Source organism: Anas platyrhynchos, chromosome 16 (assembly GCF_047663525.1).
Source record: "Anas platyrhynchos isolate ZD024472 breed Pekin duck chromosome 16, IASCAAS_PekinDuck_T2T, whole genome shotgun sequence".
Taxonomy (NCBI): domain Eukaryota; kingdom Metazoa; phylum Chordata; class Aves; order Anseriformes; family Anatidae; genus Anas; species Anas platyrhynchos.
In genome coordinates this window covers 12,408,130-12,424,760 of record NC_092602.1, presented here as the reverse complement: position 1 = coordinate 12,424,760, position 16,631 = coordinate 12,408,130, and the positions used below count along the sequence as shown (strand labels likewise).

Here is a 16,631-nt window from a genome sequence, read left to right as displayed (position 1 = left end):
GAGCTTTCTGCATAAGCAATACACAATTAGATGAAATCTCCTGTAATTTAAAGTTGTCTAATGCCTCATCAATAAATCCCACCACACGCACTCACTAAAAATTGTGGGAGCACTGCTTAGACCGAGGGAATCTGGATTTTGCTTGCTGGCTGCGTGGCAATTGTTCTCATTTTCTCTGTTTAATCCAGACATATTAGGAGAGAGATGTCTTTCTGCATGGTAGCCAGCTCTGCTGTTCTCCATTGAATGGCTTCTTGTTATTGCTTAAGTGATCCCTACATGATGTATTGACTATATTATAATTCTCTGCAGAAAACAGAGAATAATGTTGCCTCCTCTTCTCTCACTACCCTTAACCTTCTGCTGAGCAAGGGCTTCCCAGCTTTCTTTCTGGGGAGGGGAGATGAACACTGATTTGCAGCATATTCCAAATGTTATTTTCAAGTATTTAATAATGTATATACCAAAGTTTGTCACAGTAAAACAGAAGAGTCTTACCTTTAGAGATCGCAGCCCATACCAACTTTCTTCACAAATAGGAACTTTGACTCCAATGCTCATTAATTACAAACTTGGGCTACTCATCTTTCTAAGACAGAGCATTTACTTGCACACTAAATAAAAAAACATGGTATACTAGGCACACAGGGAATGCTCTTCTTGTCCCCAGTAAGCCTGCCTTTACCATACTTCAGCTTGTTAAGGTATCATTACAAGCTTTGTGTGAAAAATGAAATTTCCCAGTTGAGTTTCCCCAGTGCTCACAAGGCTATTCTTCCCAACGCACAAAATTGTCAAGAACCACAGATATCAGGAATCTGATTTTACAGCACATTTCACACACTGATCTCCTTCTGTTATACACTTCCACAGAGAGTGGGCTTTCTGAGAATTAGTAACCTATACTACAAACTGCCTGCTCTACAAGGGTCATTTATATACTCCTAGGCAGCCAGAAAACAGAGATGACCAAGATCAGCCTGGTGCTGGCTTTACAAAAGGGGCATCGAGGCACAGGCTTGGGGTTCCTGCTCCTCAGGGCTTGCACCACACTTCAGGAGAAGTGTCCAGGAGGGGGCTTTGAACTGTTGCAGGATTTCTTGTAGCCAAAAGGATGCAGGTCAGAATGGCACATTTCCAGCTGAGCAATTGTTTCTTACTGTGACAGCCATTTGGTTTGGTACAAGTTGAGGGAAACGTGCACAGACTGCATGGGAAGCACCTATTAGACCTCCACCTGGCAAGGTGACCTGGTTTGACTCTGGTTTGTTTTTGAGACCATAGCATAAAGTTTAGAGGTAATACAACAGAAGACAAGATTTTTTTTATTTTTTTTTATTTTTTCAGAAAGCTAGAGAAACAGAGAATAGAGCCCCCATACTTTAACATCATAAAGCACCTCAAGCGGAAGGTGCTGTTTCAGAGAAACAAAACCTTGGAAAGCACCTAGATAGGCGAACCAAGACAGGGAGCTTACATTTTCTACACTGCAATAGTCCACTACTTTTGGCAAAGGCTAGTTTTAAGAGTCTCTCATTTTTATTAGCACTAAATTCACTCAAAACAAGAGACATGGGCAAAACAAGAAGTGACACTATTAAAATGAAACACAGCATCAACTCGGAGTCCACAGTTCAGTTTTATTTCAGATGAAGAGTAAATTGTCTAACATTTTGACCTATTCATGCTTTTATTGCAAAGACACAAACAACAGCTAAAAAACCTTTATGTTATTTGACCTGAAACCTTGACTTTTTTATACTGTAAAACCCATCCAACTAAAAGAAGTACCAAAATTAGGTAATTTTTAATGTTACATCAGGAAGGCAGTTGGAGATCATACATACTTCTCATTGTCAGCTGAACTAAATTTGCACATTTTAAGCTAGGAAAGGGGAACAACTTCACCTAAAGACATGGGAAGAACTTCTTCAAAGCTGTAAGAAGAATACCAGGTATAGTGTAACAGAGATGCAGGTAAGGTGACATAAAAGGAAAAAATAATAATAATACAGCCTTGAATTCATTGCTTGGCTTGTTCTGTTACCTCTTTTTATCCTGTAATGTAATACCAGGGAATGTAACACAACGTGACAGTTCAGAAATTTACAGGAATATCCTTTTCTTCCCGACACTGATAGCGTGCAGCCAACAGCCACAGGCTCAGGGGAGGGAAATGAAAAACTCTACACTGCCAACCCACAACTACAGACAGACGGCTGCAAGTCACTGCTGGACCTCAGTAGTGCTTCTGCATCACAGATGCATACACGATTTGAGGACAGCGCCCCCACAATTACTCTTCTTAAGGGGAAAATACTCCTGCTATGAAAATATTGTCACTCTCAAGTTCAGAAAATTAGTACACTCTCAAACTGTACTTAAGGCACCTGTAAGGGTGCGGGTTACATAAGACACATTTAGTTTGTGTTCTATAAGAAACACTGAGGATACAAAGCATATTCTTGGTCACTCTTTCTGTTCCTCCCAGCTAAAAAGCATGCTGCCTCCAGCCTTATGCTGGATGGGGACGTTGTCAGCTTGCCCATGCTGGAAGGTCATTCTTCAATATGTGTTACTAATACAGAAATTTCCTCTGTTTCTTCATTCCTTGGAGTTGTTAACATTTTGTACTGGATTTAATAGAAACTCCATTTAAACTGACTGTCCTAGGTTCCTGAGGGAGAGACCTTCAGAGGACATTACATACTACACATCTACAGCAATGCTGCCATGTCTTCACCTTCCCTATTGAATATAAAGACAGTCTAGTTGACCACTTTAAATTATGACTAATTTCTAGTCAATGTTATGCAACCCACCTTAGGTAAGCTATTCATGTATTCAAAAGTACTTTCTGGTGCAGACAAATTGCAGGGAATGGCTTCCAGTTTTACTGCATTTAAACACCACATTGCAATCAGTTATTTTTCATGCTCCCTAGTTAATCAAATTCAGCCTCCACTAAATCTTCATTTATTAATGCTGACAGTCATGCAGAACTCGTCTTCAACAATTAATATACACAAAGACACTGCAAAAATGTAACAAGAGGAAAATTACTGCATTTGAATGTAAGATGAATTTTTGGAAAAGGTTTTCATTTTTACGATTCTATTTAATTTAGACCTGCTAGTCCTCCTTTCATTATCCAACGGAATAGTGTTAATAATCAAGATCTATGTTGCACGCCTTGTGGTATAATTAAAGTCACTACTTAATTGGAAAGCCCAGCTAGTACTAAACAAAAAGGAATCAATAATGTATCTGATGGGAAACGCCAGAGAAAAATTCTACTGAATATCAGAAATAACTGTGAGATATTGCCATGTGTCCAGAGCCGCTACCATGGACACAGAACGGAGCCCAGCTCTGCTTAGGAGCCATGCCCTGCTGAAAACTCTGGTACCCCTGGGGGGTTGCCACCCTTGTGAAAAGCAGAGCAGAAAGCCAAGCATTGCCATAGTGCAGCCTGGGCACTCTTGTGGTCCTACTGCATGGTCATACCCTACTGCAAAAGGCAGTACAAGATCAAGCAAAGGCAGACAGAACCATCCCGATGATCATCTCGCATCAAACACTGGTTGGAAAGTTGCTCGATGATTTATTTTATTATTATTGGAAAATGTGGTCATAGCATTAGTCTCAGACAGTCTTCTTGTTGGAGAAATTCAATAGCTAATTGAATATTCAAAGACCTAATGGTAACTTGAGGTGCTAGAGACTAAGTTTTAAGGCCACATTCCAATTAATGTATCATTATATTAATGTTCCAACAGAGGTTGGGAGAAGACTTACAGTACCTTTATAAATAAATAAATAAGGAGGAGGAAAAAAAAATAAAAAAAAAATTGAGGAGTTGTGGACTCGGATGAGGGTGGAAAGGCCTTGCAGAGGGATCTGGATAGGTTGGAGAGCTGGGCGATCACCAACCGCATGAAGTTCAATAAGAGCAAGTGCCGGGTCCTGCACCTGGGACGGGGAAACCCTGGCTGCACGTACAGACTGGGCGATGAGACGCTGGAGAGCAGCCCTGCAGAGAGGGATCTGGGGGTGGTGGTAGACAGCAAGTTGAATATGAGCCGGCAGTGTGCCCTGGCAGCCAGGAGGGCCAATCGTTTCCTGGGGTGCATCAAGCACGGCATCGCTAGTAGGTCAAGGGAGGTGATTGTCCCGCTCTACTCTGCACTGGTGCGGCCTCACCTCGAGTACTGTGTGCAGTTCTGGGCACCACAGTATAAAAAGGACATGAAACTGTTGGAGAGTGTCCAGAGGAGGGCTACGAAGATGGTGAAAGGCCTGGAGGGGAAGACGTACGAGGAACGGCTGAGGGCACTGGGCCTGTTCAGCCTGGAGAAGAGGAGGCTGAGGGGAGACCTCATCGCAGTCTACAACTTCCTCGTAAGGGGGTGTCGAGAGGCAGGAGACCTTTTCTCCATTAACACTAGCGACAGGACCCGCGGGAACGGGGTTAAGCTGAGGCAGGGGAAGTTTAGGCTTGACATCAGGAGGGGGTTCTTCACAGAGAGAGTGGTTGCACACTGGAACAGGCTCCCCAGGGAAGTGGTCACTGCACCGAGCCTGACTGAATTTAAGAAGAGATTGGACTGCGCACTTAGTCACATGGTCTGAACTTTTGGGTAGACCTGTGCGGTGTCAAGAGTTGGACTTGATGATCCTTAAGGGTCCCTTCCAACTCAGGATATTCTATGATTCTATGATTCTAAATAGAGTCAAATCACGACTATGGGTCTCAGTGAGGGCTATATAGGCAGAGTACAATTGCAGGGCACCGAGTGTAAAGCGCAGGGTCTGGCTGGTAGTATCTGTGGTTTGCAGGGAGTTCCCTTTCCCAGCCAAAGGAGCCAAGTGATTTTCCCCTTCCTTTGTGGGCTTGCACAGTTCCAGCCTCCACCCTTTGCAGCCAAGTAGGAAATGTCTCAAAATGCAGCGATAAGCCTTTGGCATAGAGAGGGATATACAAATAAGCACAACTGGCCCAGAGGCAGCAGTATGAGCAAATTTAGGTTGTCAGCCGATATCCCAAATGAGCTGAGTCAGAACTACAGCACTGAATGCTGTGCAGTAGCTGGTCAGAGCCCAGCTCTTCGCAGAGAAAGCAGCACCGGGATTTACTTGGTGCTCACCAGTCCCTGCTGCTCTTGGGTATGACGGAAAGCCCAAAAGTCAGCTTCACCTGGAGCACCTCTCCTGGGAGCTGCAGCACCGGCTGTGCATGCAGGGCAGCGTGTGTGCAAGGGTGCCTGGGCTCTTTGCAGGGACTCAGCCCGAGGAAAATGTCCAACCCGTGCAACTTGGCAGGGCTGGCTGAGGTCCGTATAAAGTCCCAGAGCACACGTACACACATGTTCTCTTTGCTCTGTTCAAAATCCGCATCTGGACATTGATTTGGGAACTAATTAAAACACTTCTGTTAGTTTCATCTCTTATACAATTTCCCTCCAGTAAATGAGCCCAAGCTGCTGCCCAGAGATAATTCTGACCACTCCATTTTCAATCTCTGTTTTTCCCTTTCCCTGCTTAAACTTTATAATTGCAAGAAGAATAGGTAAAATGGACTTTTTGAATTTTAAGGGTTTTTTTTAGATATATTAGCAATGGGTGCAAAAAAATAACCCAACATTGAAAAGTTTCCCATTAAAAAAGAATCCTCACTTAAATTAAAATATGCTTCTGCCTACACCGTGATTGTGAAACACCAAGCTGAAAAAAGGAAATGTTTACCTTCAACTAATGTTTCATTTCACTTCAACCTGATATTAATCTGAAAGAGTTGGTAGAGAATATTGATAGAAAAGTCATTAGTTTAAAACCAAATTTTTCATGGGAACCTAAATGTGTAATTGGTCCAAACAATTTTGTAAAATAATCACTTTACACAAGATGTTCAGCCTGATACAGAATATTTGTAGGGTTTTTGCAGGTTTTGTGTTTTAGGTTGCCATTTTCTGCTAAGCAGAAATTCTGGTTCCTGAACAGCTATGGATCTGTTCCAATTCAAATTTTTCTTGCAAAGGGGCCCATTACATCTCGCTCTGGTTAATCTGGGAAGAGTCCTAAAGGTCTGTTTTAATTTGGAGATTCTTCTGTTGTTTCTCTAAGCAGTGCAAAGAACAGTGCAAAAGTCCCCAGAGGATTTGAAAAGTGGGTCATGAGGCAGAGAAAGCTGCAGAGGTGGAGAAAATCAAACAGCACAGGTCTAGCACTCTCCAATCCACTGATCCAGAAGCTGATGCTCTTTGAAAGCCATCTGCCTCCCTGCCCTGCTCCTGCAGGGCCATCTGACATAGATGGGCAGAGGAGCTGCCCGCTCCAGCAGCCTCGAGCAGGGGCCATGGCACCAGACCACTGCTCCTGCCCTCGTGACAGAAAGCTTGCAAATGCATGTGTGATGTGGCTCGAGAGCTGCTGATGGATGCCTCAAAAATCACAGTGAGCCCACAGACCTCTACGAGCCTGAAGAAAGGGTCAAAATTTATAGGAACTTCCCTGTGCCCTCCAAAGGCTTGAGCTCCCCAGCCACTGAAGGGCAATCTCGTACAGAAAGGCTGTTTTCTAGTGACTGGCCTTGGACGAGCTACTGTTATTAAACCCTTGAATGAACAAATCAGATGTCTATTTACTAAGTCTGCCCCCTTGATAGCACTATTTGATCAATTCCAGAATCCTTTCTGATAGGTAATTAAAAAAGCTTTTCCTTAGTTATAGTGTGGAGTGAACCATTAATTACACTTCAGAGCACCAGAGATGCAATCCCTTTGCTATTGTGAAATGTCTATAGCAAGTTACAGAAATGCTCGCCTCTATACAAGAGCTGAATAAATGAAAGTAATTTCCTCAAGACCTGGATTCCTCTGCTTTTTATGGCTAAAGACTTGAGTTGCCTCAGCATTAATAAGTTTGTTCTTCAGGGCTGAATTTTCTCAGTACAAACATCCATGACCATAACACAAAGAAATATTTTCTTTGGCTGATACAGCCAGCAGACTGAATCCATATATTGGTCTTATTATCAGCACTGAACTGCCACAATGCACTTGGCATCAAGTCGCACAGAAAAGATCAGTTAAATTAAAGATCCTCACCAAGTGGCGACAATTTCTTGTAAAAGCCAATTTAGCCGTTATGGAAGCTCCAGGATCATATTAACTTTTCTCAGAAGTATGCATAATGCATCACAGCAAGTGGTTTTGACAAGTGCATGTGTGCGTATGTGTGGATGTGGCCTGCATGCAGACAACCCCCAGAAGTTATTTAAATTGCAAAGTCAAGTGTTAGAAAGTTAGAGAATGCCAGATTTACAGGTGTTCAACCTGCTTAATTCAACCTCTTGCAATCCAGCCCATGCACCATAAAGAACAGGGGAATTGATGTTAACGTGAGAGAAGATGGTTACATCTGAAACATCTGGTTATCTGACACTTCCCAATTTTCCAGGGTGCCATATTGCAAAGTAAAGAGTGTTGGAAATTTTGGGGGCCTTTCCCCTGGACTTTGAATGAAATCCTGTAGGGTTTTATAGGCAAAAGGATGGCTGCATCTGTTGCTGGAACCTGTTGCACCAAATCAGCATGCCCCAGCTAACCCTACTCTATCTCTTTGCTCTCAGTACCCCTAATAAATTAAGTCACTTGAAGTCAGACAACCAAGCAGGGATTTAGGTGGCTGACTCTGAGCAATTCTACTGCCAAGTGTGAGATGTCTGTCAATTTTGGCTGTGTTGCTCCAGGCCTATCTTTGACTATTCAAACACCGTCCCTTTGACATTATGGTAAGAAGAACATGCATGCAGCCTAGCACATTTCACAGCATGTCCATGGAAGAATTTGAGGCCGTTCTACATCTAATACACACCAGTAGAGTCAACTGATACAGACAGATGTGCTTATGCTTCCCTTTGCGTATACAGAAGGGCCACTGGACAATACTAACTTCATCTGTGCTTATTACTCAGGTTCATGTCATCACAACCCTCATTCTGAATATGGACGAACGTAAATGGAATTGAATGCAATGACATTTGACCATTAAATAACCCAGAGAATCACAGAGCAAGCCCTAGCTTAGCCATGTGTTTCCAGGGGAAAAATAACCTGCTCCTTACAAGAGAGGCTTCTCTTCCACCTCGCAGAGGAAATAGGGTATGTTAGTGAGGGCTAGAAAGTCCTGCTGATACATCACTGCTGAGAACAGAGATCAGGATGTTAAACACACTGAGCTATTCACAACGTATTTTCCATGGTGGCATAGCCCTTGAAAAAATTTAGCAGATGGGGAGGAAAAATGGGGCTGCAGCAGGGAAATGCAGAGACCTTTACTACTTTCCTTGTCCCCTACCTTCTTTTGACATTTCCTTAACTTGAGAAATTTTTTTCAAGCTTGGTATGTGCCTATATGGCACAGGATGAAAATAATCCCATCACAAGCATTATGAGTTTCCTTGTAACAAAAATAATCCTGCAAAAGTTTTTTTTTATAGAAGTACTTATGAAATCTACCTTAATGCCAAAAGACTTTACCCTGGAATTTGTATAGTTAATAAAAGTACTAACTAGACCACTATTTTACAGTTATTTTCATGTATTTTAACATACCAACAAGATAATCGACCCCTTTTCTCTGAGTAAATGAAACAGAATCTCAGGTCACTCCAATACTACAATTATTAGCGGAACATTTGTACATATTCATCCATCAAGCATAACAAATCCTGAGTATTCTGCTCCACGTTGAACTCAAACACATTTCATTCCTGCTACTTGGCCCCTGCATCTTCCCAGAGCACTCAGCTGCACAGTACTCAGCTGCTTCAAGGCAAAAAGTCACTTTTAAGAATTAAAAAAATATGCTAAGATCATCAGCACAACTTTAAAATCAGCACATTGGATTTAGTGAAATCCAACGTGAGATGAAAAATACTGTTCAAGGTCACATTGAATAAACTCACGAGGTGTTGGGAGGCTTTGCATTGTTTTATAAAACAAAATTGCAACAGCTCTATATTACATGTCTCTTGAAACTAAACATAGCTTGAAATATCAACTCACAGTATGTTTTTGAACTGTTTTCCCCAGGGTTGTCTGCATTCTGTAGAGAGACAGGGCAAGCATTCAAACTGTGGGAGGTGCAATATTGGAGAAGAAAAAGCTGAGACATTTATTACACCATGTTAGGATCAAACTATAATTTTGTAATTATCGTGTGAATTGTAATCACAAGCAAGCTATTTACTGTCATTGCTCTGATTTGGCACACAAACACAACATGCACAAAATCTGCTGTTGTCCCCTGCACTGACGGAGCAATTCCTATCTTGAAGAAAAGGCTCTGAGCTCCAAGCATTATCTGCACTGGCAGCAGGTAGGAAGGCAGAGCACGATGTGAGTGCATGGGAAAAGCATCCTGAGAGCATCCTGACTCTCCACCCAGGCTTGCAATTTTACTGCAGTGGAAGGACACGGAGGTGATTCCAATTTAGGAGCCTTCTTGGTCACGCTGCCTGACTGTGCACCTCTTTAGTGCAACATCATTATTATTATTTTTAATTTGCTGTGTGGGGATGAAAATACCTCCTGAAAAGCAATTATACTGCTGTGTGTTTACTGAAGATATGCTAGAGGATGGGAGAAAATGCTTATTCTACCAGAAGATTATACTGGACAAAGATGGTTCAAAAATAAACAAAGAGTTCAAAGACAAAATGAACCAAAAGATAATATTTCTGATCAAATTTCTTCTGAAAGAAGACTAAGCATAGTATATTACAAGTCCCATATTTGTATAGAAAAATCATGTTTACTTTCATAAATCATGTCTAAGTAATCCAGGTGATTTTTTTTTTTCTGGTTTTCTCACAGACTGGCCATGGACTTCATGCATTGTTGGGCATTAATTCCACCCTGCTTCTCAACTTAAAAATGAAAAAGTCCTTCCTTTTTAAAAATGGAATATAGAGGGAATAACATAAATATAAATGACAAGCAGACTGAGAAGGGCTGCATACAAAGTCAAACAAAGAGTGATTTTCCCATAGCTATTTCCTGAAGCTTATCTCAAAGATCTGGTGATTTCGTTGTCTGCAGTACAGAATTAGAGCAGAATATCTAAACCGCACAGAAAGTCAAACTCAGCATTGCCTTGTGGCTACAATGCACACTTATCACCTGTTAAGTAAGCATTCAGACATTGTACTACACAGTGAATAAGAAGAGGTTGACTGTTCTGGCCTCTGGCATGCAAATATGTGCCACAAGTAGGGAGTGAAAACTGCCTCTCAACATGAGAGAAAGCTCCCGAGAGAGCCTGGATTTGACTATGTGTGCATCTGTAGGTGTCAGAGACAAAAAAAATAAAAATGCTGCTCATGAGAAAGATAGCAGAAATTTCTAATAGAATATGGCAACCGAATGACAGCTGAATCTTCTCTGGTACAAGTGGGTAAAACTCTTCATATAATAAGAGCTTCTGCCTTCCCCAAGCTTTCACTTATTTTTCAAAGGAATTTTAATCGGAAGGGTTTTCTTGTAACTCGTACGTATCTAGACTCAATTCCAGCACCGAGGTCTCACTAGAACCATCTCAAGAGCATTAAACACCACAGGGAAGGCCGTTCTCCCAGTACCTCAGACAGCTACTCATGCAGCATGGCCTGACAAGATTACCAAAACGAGCATGTCAAACAGCTTCTCTGAATGAATCATCAAAGCTTCCAGGTAGAACTGTGGAAGAGTATAACCTGAAGTGAAATATCACTGCATTGTAAACGCTCTCATCCTTCCCAGAGCTGCTGAACTAGATTCAAGCTTTGCAACCTTTGATTTTCTATTTCCTGGTAGAGCATTCTTATTTCTTATCCACCTGACTGCAGCAGCTAACAACAGGCCAGGTCAAACCTCGCTGAAGTTCACTTGAAAAATTTCACACTGATTTTAAGGGACTTTGAACCAGCTCTGATGTGCAGCTCAAATATTTGCATGATAACCACAGACTACCTTTTTCCCAGGATTATTTCATGGCAGATTTTTATGATACATTGACACAAATGTGACATATAAGCAGTATCTTTTATTTTTCTTTGCCACCTCTTTAATCTAGGTTTTCTTTTGTATAACAAGCATCTGAGAAAACAAATGCTGAGTCAATACTTCTGAGATTAGATTAATATGTAACACGGCTAATGAAATTTGTGGTTAAGCTGAAGTTTTGTTTTGCTGGATTTTGTTTTTGGCAGCTTGAACTGCCTAAAATCCTAATTCAATTGCAATCTACTCACAGAGCACAGCTGTTTTGCTTGGCTAAACTTTTCTCTCCACTTAATAAGATATTTTTTTTTATTTAACTTTCAGTTGTGTCTAGGAGCCCCAGTGGGTTTTTTAAAACTGAAGATTATTATTAGAAATTAATTAAGTATTCTTTTCAATTCTGTCTCCTGAGAGTAACTAGGCATTGCTGCTGATCTCCTCTGCATTAAGACATTACTGATTGTCATTCACAGCATGACAGAGAGGATGTCTCATCTGGAAGATGGGTAACTCCATAAACAGAAGATTTGAAAGGCATTTTATAGAAAACACAATAAATCAGTACAAATCCTAAACATACAATTCCATTGTCAAACATAACCCAGGCATGTGAATTCTGTAACACTAGAATAAAAGTATACACACATTCCAAAGACAAAAAAATCTAATTGCAATTACAGAACCCCAATGAATTACACTTTATGTTTCATACAGCAGACTCTAACTAAGCAAATCTAAGAACATGAAGTGCAACTAAAGAAAAGGCAGATTTGGTAGGGATTGTTCTTATTTGTTTTAAGTGTCTACAAAGTATCTGTTATCACTGCCCCACCTTCCATGGCACCTGACTCCAAGAAGCAGGCTAAGGCTGCCAGCTCTGATGGTGGGCTCAGCTGGCTTACCTGGCCTTTTCCAAGTGAACCAAACCCAACGAATATCAATATTCCCAAGTAATTTTTGATCTGAGGCCTTGAACGTGTGTATTAATGCATTACTCACAGAATTAGCTATGCATTTGATGCAGCACTTCATGCTCAAGATGGCAGTTGGTCTTTTTAATTTTCACTAAACTAGAGTCACTGTCCCTGGGGGTCTTTAAGAAAAGGTTGGATGTGGTACTTAGGGACATGGTTTAGTGGGTAACATTGGTGGTTGGGGGACAGTTGGATCAGATGATCTTGGAGGGCTTTTCCAACCCAAGTGGTTCTATGACTGAATGTTGTCAGGCTAACCAGGAAGGGATGTAGAGAAAATAATTGGCATCAATGGTCCAGAGAACAACAATCACTTGCTGTAATAATAATGTGGAATTCAACTTACTTTTTTGGTCTGTAGTCAGGGATGGACCTGTCCAGAGATATCCTGTCACTGAGTTGGGCATTGTAGCCATATTCTTCATATTTAGTCTCTGATTCATGGCTATCATCTCTCAGGGTAGCAGCCATTCCTCCTTGGCCCAAGCCTCCTGGACCTTCAACTAATCCCATGGGCTTTGCGAGGCCTAAATGGAAGAAAAAAATTGAATGATAACATGAAGGAAACGGATCTAACCTCTTCTGTCACCTCAGAAGTTTTCAGAAAACAAGATCTGAACTCCCATAAAACCCAGATCTGAAACCCTCATGACTCTGTGGAAATTATCCTCAGCTTTTCAAACCAAACCCCATATCAATACGTCTTGCATTATCACTGCATAATTACAAATGAACTAACTATAAAGAAGTAATTATCAGCTTTCACAATTTCCCTTTTTTCCTGCATAATTCCGTGGAAAGAGGAATCTTGTTTCCAAACATTTCAAAATGCCTAATTATCCTTGATTTCATCTCATTATATCTGCATTTGAAACATACAAAATCAGAACACATTCATATTAAGAGGTCTTAGGTAACCATTACCAAACTTAGCACTTCCCATATTGGCCCGTTCTGTGGGTTAGGCACCCTCCCTGCTGAGTGTGTTCAAACAACAGTTACCACCACTGAATATTACACAAACTACATCACTTATGAAGTCCAGCAGAAGTTCACATACTTAGGAGAGATGGAAAAGGGATATGGGGAGAAATTGGAATTGCTCCAGATTTTTTCTGTCCTTCAGATCTATGCCAAGTGGAAAATGTATACTGTGTAAGATACTTGGCTCTATAAAGTTTATGGGATCAGAAAGTTTGGACACACTTGAGCTAAAACAATTAACCCGGCAATGCTCAGTGCTAAAACATTAGCCAGTCAACAACTGATCTGATAGGTTTTATTCACTAGTATATTACTGCTCAACTCAAAAATACATTTAAAACAAAATGAAACAGACATTAAAAATGTCCATACGATCACATTGCCAAGAACACATTCCATGGCAACAGGCATTTAATTTGGTGCTGAATTCTGAAAAATAAGTTCCTCAAATACCCTATGTTTAATGTCAATGCTTTTCTTTCCAAAAGGCTGACTATCAACAAGTCATTATAAGCTAAAAAGTTATTTATAATAGTCTTCGGGATACCATACTGAAATGTGTAAATATCCTCCAAATCATTTGCAATGCAGAACAAAACAATTAGAGTTTGACCTGCTCACCATTTTGCAAATTAAGAATTTTTCAAAATGAATACATTAATGTTTCAAATAAATAATTAAATTGGGGAGAGAAGGGCAGAGAAAAGAAAAACTGTCAACATTTGCTAGCAACAGACAAACAAGACGGCACACAGCTGAAAATGGCTCCTCCAAGTCACAATAAGGTCTGTGACAATTTAGTCTCTCACACAGGAATTTATCTTGCATCTCATTGCTAACACTGTCCTCACTTGTTAAAGCCCCATCATCATCCCTGCTTAACCATAGAAGGACAGAACAGAAGAACAGTGGCTCATCAGTGGTTTGAGAGTGTAAAGTTAGCATTTTCTATTTTAGATGCTTATGAGAAAAGCATTTCATTTAACGCTAGGGTTAAATGAAATACTAAAAAGAGTCTGCCTTAACATAAAAGGACCAAATACCTGCAGTACTTAGGAAATTTGGTACTGAATTTCAGGCATTCCCTATTAACATACATACATCATACTGCAGTGATCCCAAGCTGGGACATCTTGTATTGGTGCCTTTGATGCCTTCTTTGTGTTTCACATCACCATACACTGAAATGCTCAACTGTCTCAGAGTGAATCATGAGTCTTAGCAGGACAAGAAAGGAGGGAAGAAGGAAAAAAAGGGAGCCCTACAGAAAACTATCCTTGCCATGGCCAAGCTTTTGAAAAATTCAGACAGCTGTAAGCATTCAAGCCTAGTGAATTGTTGAAAAGAAAGGAAAACAAGGAGCTCATGCAGCCATGGTCTCATTACAGGGGTGTGTGGGAGGTGAGCTCCAGGTGTCACTAGCAAGTGAGATCAAGCAGAGCATGATGAGCAGAAACCCCATAGGCTACCCAGGCGTGACAGGAAAGTGGAAAGATGAAGCTTTATAGCCGAATCTTGTTACAAGGTTTAGTTTTGCTGGGACACACAAAGAGAGCAGACCAAGCCACTGGGATTGAGCTGCTGATGTTTAGTCACCAATTAACTTCTTCAAAGCTGTAAGTGAAACAAAATGCCAGTAAAAATGAGAGGTACACTCAAGGTAAGGGATTGTCGCATCAGTAGACAGCTCTACTCTTCAGTCAGTCTCAGTGCCAAACTGTGATCTCGGACCACCTTTGATAACTCATCCCCCAGTGTTTGGTAATGCAAAACAGAGCCCTCCCACTGTGTAGTGACTACTCTTCCTCCCAGCCCACGTAGGCTGCCTTCCTCTCCCAACCACATTTTACCCCAGTAATGCACAGAGCTAACCCAAAAGATAAGCAGGAAACTGTTTGTATACAGTCACAAAATGAACAAGAAGAATGCAAGATATCAGTTCAGAGGGACTGGGTAGAGTCCCAGCACAGCAACTATGCTGACTCATCACCCTTTTGGTAAAAAAAAATAAAATAAAATAAATCACACAGAATTAACAACATAAACCACTAAAATTCAGACATTTTGGACCTAATGCAGAAGATCAAAAAAAAAAAAAAAAGCTAAAAGTTTACAAAGTTTATGATGATTATGTCAGATATCTATATAATTTTAATTAATTGCACTACGCTACTCTTGAAATGAGGGAATTGTCTTGAGGTATTTGCAAAAGCATTTGGAAAGTCTTTGCATACTTGGCTCAGCCACGCTCCTCCTCTGTGCAAAAGCAGAGGGGGGTAAGAGTCTTGTGATCTTAGACTGACCGTAGCCCACCTGAAAGCCTGATTTCTCCTTTCTCAGGAGAAACAGAGTTGAGCCAGACCTCTGACCATGAGCGCTAGCTCATGAATCACAGTTTGCTGCTAAATACACTGGCAGCAGTTCACTCAGAGACCAATCCAAATCACAGCACTGCGTTGAATAAATGCTTACTAGGAGCCACAACTGAGCATGCTGAATATGGCCAGGACTTATGATACTGGTTGTAATCCTCTGGTGCAGAGTCCTGACAGGCTCTGTTTTAATTATTATAAATATTATGATACCTACAGTTTGCCATTAATGCATAAACACACCAAGAGCTCCTACTCTGAATGATTGATGTTAACTCAATATGATATCTTGAAAAATCAGTATTTTCCCCCTGAAAACTGAACAGACTTACTTCATGCATTCCAAACTATTCTTTTTTTTTATTGCTCACATTTCTCTGTAGAAATGTACCTTATGAATCTTTCTTCCAATAAAAATGGTTTGAAAATTTCTGAGAACCTCCCATTGTTGATTTCAGCAATCATCATAAATTAACTAGGGTAATGTTAGTGATCAACCTGTAGCTGGTATTATATTTCTGCATTCTGCAGGGACAGAGAGAAACTAGCACAAGGGAGGCTTACAATTTGGAATTGATATAATCTTGTCTCCAACTGGGTTGTGCAAAGGAGGAAGCTGTAAGCAAAAAATGGGTATCATGATATTTTGAGTATTTAAGGGCTGTGACTCCTCTAATAAAACAATTTTCTGCCTGAAGAGCAAAGGAACAGACAGGCATGGTTTGTGCTGAAACATGACTAACTCTTCAAGAGCTGTGTTAGTTACTGATTTCAAATAACAGAACTCCTCTGACCTTATGAAAAGAAACACTTTAAGACATTAAATATTTCTAAATATTTCTGAAAGTATTTTAGGGAGCTTCATTTTGAGGGAAATTATAATGTTTCTCCCTTTTGCTCCACTTTAGGATGAGAGGACATTTGGCAATTTGACTAGCTTTAGTGTTTAACATTACTTCCCTTAGAAGAGAAGTGTCTAAGGTTGCCATCCCTGGCCTGACAACTAGTCCTTACTCAAGTAATTACAGAAATGACATGTCTGAGACTCCAAATCTCTCCTCTCCCAAAAGGAAAACCACAGAAGCCTCATCTTCCTGCATAACACAGTCTTAGATTTACAACACTAATGGAAAATAGAGATGCTGCATGCCACCGTTTTACTTGTCTTACATGTGGCATTTAAACAGGGCTCAGTTGCCAGGAAAAGTCAGCAGTTCTTCCCCAGCCCCCGAAGTGCAAACAAGCCTTATTAAAAGGGA

At 40.8% G+C, this 16,631-nt stretch overlaps 1 protein-coding gene across 10 annotated transcripts in view; it reads right to left on the bottom strand.

Moving 5' to 3' along the window:
• The window catches only part of GALNT9 (polypeptide N-acetylgalactosaminyltransferase 9), a 429,083-nt gene that overhangs the window by 107,339 nt on the left and 305,113 nt on the right, over positions 1 to 16,631 (bottom strand). For 9 of the 10 annotated variants that reach the window (XM_072024316.1, XM_038187419.2, XM_038187422.2 and 6 more), the window contains one exon: positions 12,363 to 12,543. In XM_072024316.1, the coding sequence (XP_071880417.1) occupies positions 12,363 to 12,543 (181 nt within the window). Of the gene's footprint in view, positions 1 to 12,362; positions 12,544 to 14,101; positions 14,256 to 16,631 lie in introns of those variants that run through there. The other variant, XM_038187425.2, reaches the window with a different exon arrangement.